General features: G+C 40.0%; 1 protein-coding gene across 1 annotated transcript in view; it reads left to right on the forward strand.

Annotated features, from left to right (window-relative positions):
• Hephl1 (hephaestin like 1) overlaps positions 1 to 6,000 on the forward strand; it is an 88,927-nt gene that overhangs the window by 46,750 nt on the left and 36,177 nt on the right. Inside the window, exons 7-10 of the mRNA XM_004644779.1 lie at positions 932 to 1,071; positions 1,206 to 1,337; positions 2,500 to 2,711; positions 4,906 to 5,056. Of these exons, the coding sequence (XP_004644836.1) occupies positions 932 to 1,071; positions 1,206 to 1,337; positions 2,500 to 2,711; positions 4,906 to 5,056 (635 nt within the window). The remainder of the gene's footprint in view (positions 1 to 931; positions 1,072 to 1,205; positions 1,338 to 2,499; positions 2,712 to 4,905; positions 5,057 to 6,000) is intronic.

Below are 6,000 nucleotides of genomic sequence, written 5' to 3' on the forward strand. Positions count from 1 at the left end.
AAGGGCACAAACCAGCATTGTACTAGTGGAGGTAAAAGAAAGGGAAAGATGCAAAGTGAGTGTTAAAAAAGAGAATACAGGGGCTGGTGAGATAGCTCAGTAGAATAAGTGCTTGCCTGGTAAGTGCAAGGGCCTGAGTTTAATCCCTGGTTCTGCCAAATGGGGAAAAAAAAAAAAAGGAGAATACAAAAGAAACTTAGAAAGTAAGGGTAAATGAGATAAGGGGACAAGACAAAACAGAAGGACGGGAAGTGATTTCAAGAGTGACATTACCGTTGATGGAAGTAAGATAGCAGAGACATAGTATTAGTCAGAAGTTATATTATTATTTTAAAAAAGTTATGTTATTGTATTTCAACACTTTGAAATTTGATATTTAGTGTATATAGTTTATCACTCTTGGTTAATTAAATAATTTGGTTAACTATACGTTCCGTTCCATAAGTGTGCCAGATATCTAAGAGTTTATTGTAAGTAGACACTGTTCATACTGCCATTGGTAAGAGATAGCAAGATGCTTTTTTTTTTTTTTTTTTTTTGCGGAACCGGGGATTGAACTCAGGCCCTTGCACTTGTCAGGGAAGTGCTTATTTTACTGACCCATCTCACCAGCCCCCTAGATGCTTTTTCTGCAAAGAAACGAGTTAGCTCTTTATTATTTGGTACAATGGCATCTGGAACTCTGGTATTGGCAAGAAAGGAGTTGATCTGTGACTTCTTTGATTACTGGACCTCTACAGGAAGAAAGTATGACAACTAAGAGAGAAATGAGCTTGACCACCAACCAGTTGTTGCAGACCTTTAAAGCTGGTTGACTTTCTGAGAATTTAGCAGAGGACTGTGCAGTCTTTGATGGGGAGAACTCCATCATGAAGGCATTTGGTGGATATGTCAGGATGTGTTCTTAGTTTTGTTTTATGACTTTCCACAGTGCCTCTGCATTCTTCTTCACCCAAGGGGAAAACAGAATAGGTGGAAAATACTGGAAGGCTCAATACACAGAGTATGTTGATGCATCTTTTACTCAAAGAAAGAGACCCTCAGAGACAGAAGCCCATCTTGGAATTCTTGGTATAGTAAAACCACACTCATATTTTGAAGGGAGAACTATTTCAGTTGAGGGTATGCATCCAGAGAATGGCTCTCCTGCTTCTAGTCATCTCTTTTCATCTCTTTTCACCCCCTTCCCTTTCAATATTTTCCAGGACCAGTCATCAAGGCAGAGGTGGGTGATACCCTGCTAGTGACCTTTGCCAACAAAGCTGACAGAGTCTACAGCATTTTGCCCCACGGTGTCCTCTATGACAAGGCATCTGATGCAGCCCCAAATGTGGATGGTGAGTCTCAGCCTGGGTGTAGGCAGGAGACAGTATGAGTGAACAAAGGACTAAGAAGTAGGTGAACCCGTGTCAGATCCTGGTGTCTTTCCTCAGCATCCCTGAGAGTGTAGGCAACTATTTAAATTTTCTAAATCTTATTCTTTGTACTTATTAAATGCATATGCTAATACTCATCTCACAGCGCTTTGGGGAAGAAGAGGCTGCAAGAACAGGGCCTGACCAGTCGGTTCTTAGAAAATGTTAGTTTCTTTCCTTTCCCCTCAGTAATGTTGTAGATGCCAATGTAAGGTCCTCTCCCCATCGCTTCTACTTCTTTAAAAGGGAGAGAATCTCTGCTGCAGGTTGCAAGGAATTTTTCTGCTGGTGAAAGCTGAGGGGAAATCTGATTTCTGTTTTTTTTGTTAACATCACAATCTCACTCATGGTCTTTACAAAGCACAGGACAAGAAGCAGAGTAAGTTGTGGCCTTGTCTAGTGGGAGAAACCTATGTTCTCTCATACATACCAGTATGTTCTCTGGCTGTACAATGTGAGAATTGTACAGGATCAAACAGACTTTAATTGAATCCTGAATTCACCATTTATCAGCTTTGTGATCTTGAACACTAACTTCTGCTATCTCGCAGTTATTTGGATTATTTCCTACTTTAGTCTCGCAAATTTCAAACTTTTAGAAGATATGTCTCTTATTTAACTTTTTGGGGTATCTTCTGTAGGATCAAGATATTTCACACAGAAGGCATGTATGGATTTGCATTTTTATTACTGAATGGACTAGTATCATTTTTTAAATATTTCCCAAATATAGTACTTGGATACAAAGAAATTATAGAGCTTACAAAAGAGACAATCTTTTGATTTAAGTTTCTATCTCATAAAACAGCAGACTTTGGACGTGATGCCTTTGGTAGGATATGTAAAAGAAAACAGTTGTCCTACAAATTATGTCATCATCAGAGGAGGATACCAGGGCTGGAACCCAGGCCAGCAAATTTACTGTTCTTGGATGTTGCTTTATTTATTTTTTATTTTATTTTATTTTTTGTGGTACCAGGGATTGAACTCAGGACCCTGCGCTTGCCAGGCAAGTGCTTATTCTACTGAGCTATCTCCCAAGCCTGGATGTTGCTTTAAATAATTGTTTCATTTATATCCTCAGGATTTTTGAAACCAGGGGCACATGTTAAGCCAGGAGAAACCTTCACTTACAGGTGGACAGTGCCTGAAAGCGTAAGCCCGACAGATGGTGATCCCCCTTGCCTGACCTATCTTTACTTCTCAGCTGTTGACCCTATCAAGGACACCAGCTCTGGCCTTGTAGGGCCTTTGCTAGTCTGTAAAAGAGGTGCTCTCAAGCCTGATGGGACACAGGTAGGCTATCCAGCATCACTAGGTTCTATTCAGGGTGGTATGTGGGAGAGATCAACACTATGGTTAATGATGGATAATGATGAAGTTAATTACACAAACAATTTCTCTTCCTTTTTCTTGAAATTTGTCTTTATATAAGGACATTTTTGTTTTTTTAAGATTTAAATTTCTAAAGCTACCAGTGCCTACCCAGAAGCCTAGCATTTCTGTTTACTGTATTTGGGATTTGGCCCATTTCGTTGCCTTGGTGATGCTTTGATTCTGAAATCTTCAGAGGTCTACGTAGAATACCACTGGGATCCTTCTCCTCAACAGGGTTTCTCATACTTGGCCATACCAGGAGACACCTTAAACACCCTTTATTCAAAAGCTGCAGACCAATAAATAAGATCTCCAGGTGATCCCCATGTGTAGCCAAGGCTGAGAACCACTGAAACTCATTTCTGTGAACTGGAAGTTAATCCCTGGGCTGAAGGAACAATAAAGTGTGTAGATAACTTCTTGCAAATCCTGACTTTTAGAGGCTGAGATGTTGCACTGATGAGTGGGGCAAAATAAAACATTTCAAGCCATGTCTACATGCTATGAAATATACTATGTAAAGAAGAAAATCCAGTCATTTAACCACTGACTTAACAAATTACATCACCAATCACAAATAACAGGCCAGTTCATGTAAGTGGGATATTTTATGATGTTTGGCATGATGTAGACCACTTCTGGGATCAGACACATTTGTAGGTTTAGGGAACACGAAGCATCTTGGGTCATCTCAGATTTTCATTTCCTCATATGATGGACCCACCCTAGAAATGTCTGTTATACATATAATAAATTGAGTATTTATACTGTGTCTGAATAGTAATATCAGGTAAAACAATGCTTATCAATACTTTAAAGCTGAAAAAATGGAGGGCAAAGAAATTAATAATCTAAGAAGCACAACTAGTAATTGTGAAAGTCAGCAGAAGACAGGGCTTTCAGTATCCAACTCTGTCGTTTTCTCAGCATACTAACTTGCTTCCTGGTCCAAAGAGTTTAGTACCAGAAAATATTTGTAAGGTAATTCTGGTTTTTTCCACCGTATCTATATAATAGTAAATTTGAGGTTTGCTAGGAGTGCCTTGGTGAAAGCTGTTGCACAAGCAAATACTATTTAGAGTAAGACCACTCACACAATATTTGTGGGAGAAAATATTAACCCGAAACAACCTTCCACCTGGAATTTGGTTGAGAGAGAAATCTACTCAGCCAAAGTTATTTTCAACACAAGAAATAATTATTATGTGTCAGTTCCTCTATAGGTAAAAACTTGATCAGGTTTCATCTAGGCAGGTTGAGAGATGAGCATAGAAATAGATGTTTGCAGTCCTTTCCAGTAAACTGTCATAAAAATTCTCCCAAAGGGGAATGGATGTCATAGAATATGGGTAGGTGATATAAGACCATTTTTAAAAAATTATGGGGGGCTGGGGAGATAGCTCAGCAATCTAAACACCTGCCGGGCAAGCTCAAGGACCTGGATTTGATTCCTGGTACCGCATGCCATGTTGGCCCCAGAACCCTGTGCTAGCCACCAAAATTGGGTGTGGTGGCGCACACCTGTAGTACCAGTTTTGTGTAGGCTGAGACAGGAGGAACACTATGAGTCTGAGCTGGGTAGTGAGACCCTGTACCAAATAAATAAATAATCAATTTTAATTAAAGACTACTTTGCTTATGATTAATGAGCTTAGAAGTAATGCAAAGTAGTCTTATTCTAAAAAAATTAAGGCTCTGCACATAACCATTGAGTTAAACTCCCTCCTTTGGGTCTGTATCTCCTGTTCTCTCCATGCCTCTCTCCCTCCCTTTTCGGGCTTTGGCAACCCGTGGTAAGAAGAGACAGGTGGAGAGGAGCAGCACTGTAGGTGCCACACTGTACAAATGCTTCTGAGCAGGGATATGGGTCCTGGGAGAAAGTCACGCAGGGAGAGGAAAGGGCATAATGAGAAGGACACACTTCTCTGAGTGTCTTATAAACCTATCAGTGTCATCCCCAGAGACCTGATTTGCAAAGTGACCTAGTGACTCTGGCTAGCGTTGGTCAGTCCTTACACAAATGTATAAAGTTGTATAGAATTTAAAAGTGAAGCAATGCTAGAAGTTCTTGCAGTATGTACTCTTTGTATCTTCATTTCTTCCTTCTCCATAGAAAGGAATAGACAAAGAGTTTTACCTCCTGTTCACAGTCTTTGATGAGAACCTGAGCAGGTATCTTGATGAAAACATTCAGAAGTTTACCAGGCGTCCCATCAGTGTGGACAAGGAAGACAAAGAGTTTGTGAAGTCCAACCGAATGCATGGTATGGCAAATGGCTTTCTCTCCTGTCAGTGACGGGCTTGTTTGTAACATGTCAGCGTCTCAGTCTTGAGTTTCTCAGTGTTGCTCTTGGTTTTGAAGTGAAGCAGTTCATGCTTTCCATTTCACAGGTAGCTTCCAGGCATATTATGGAACTTAATGACTGCTTCTGAAATTCCTTAGATAACCAACAGAAATTTGAGCTAGAAAGAGTAACAATACATCAAAAATTGAGAAAATTACTGACAAAATTCCTTCCCTCAAGATGTAGATAACCTTGAGTCAGATAACCCAAGAGATGACAGGTGATAATCTTACAAAGCAAACTGTGTATCTCTAATCAAGTAGTAGGAGTGACTGCTGAAAGGGTTAATTTGTGAAGTACTAGCTGTTCGTATCTCAGGATTTTGGGAGGAATTACTTAGTCTCCTCATCCTATCTCTATATCAAGTGTTACAGTAGCAAACCACCTGGTCCTTTCCTGTGATTAACACCAGAGTCTCATCTAAGAGAAATGAGCAAAGGTCCAAACTCATGCCTGCAAGTGTGTAGTTGACAAAAGCGCAACTCCAAGGGCTGCAAAATGACATGTGCGAAGCTGCTTGTTTTAATCCATGCATAACATATATTTATTGTCTTTTCAAACATTATTGAAGAATAAAAATATATTCCCTAACCTTCCTCCCAACAAAGAAATAAAGAGGTCCAAGGTTAAACGGAACCCACAGCAACCAGTTACAGATTCCCATGGTTCCAGCACAGTCCCCACTCAGACCAGAGGAAAGCATAGACTAATGCACTTGTAATATCTTCTTCTGGAAAAGTTTTGCTGTAACTAGATATGAAACGTTTGAATATCTTAGTAGACAATAAAAAGCTAAGCTAGGGCTGGGAAGATAGCTCGGTGGTCTAAGCGCCTGCCTGGCAAATGCAAGGACAAAAGTTTGA

This window comes from Octodon degus, unplaced genomic scaffold (assembly GCF_000260255.1).
Source record: "Octodon degus isolate 3935 unplaced genomic scaffold, OctDeg1.0 scaffold00209, whole genome shotgun sequence".
Lineage (NCBI taxonomy): Eukaryota > Metazoa > Chordata > Mammalia > Rodentia > Octodontidae > Octodon > Octodon degus.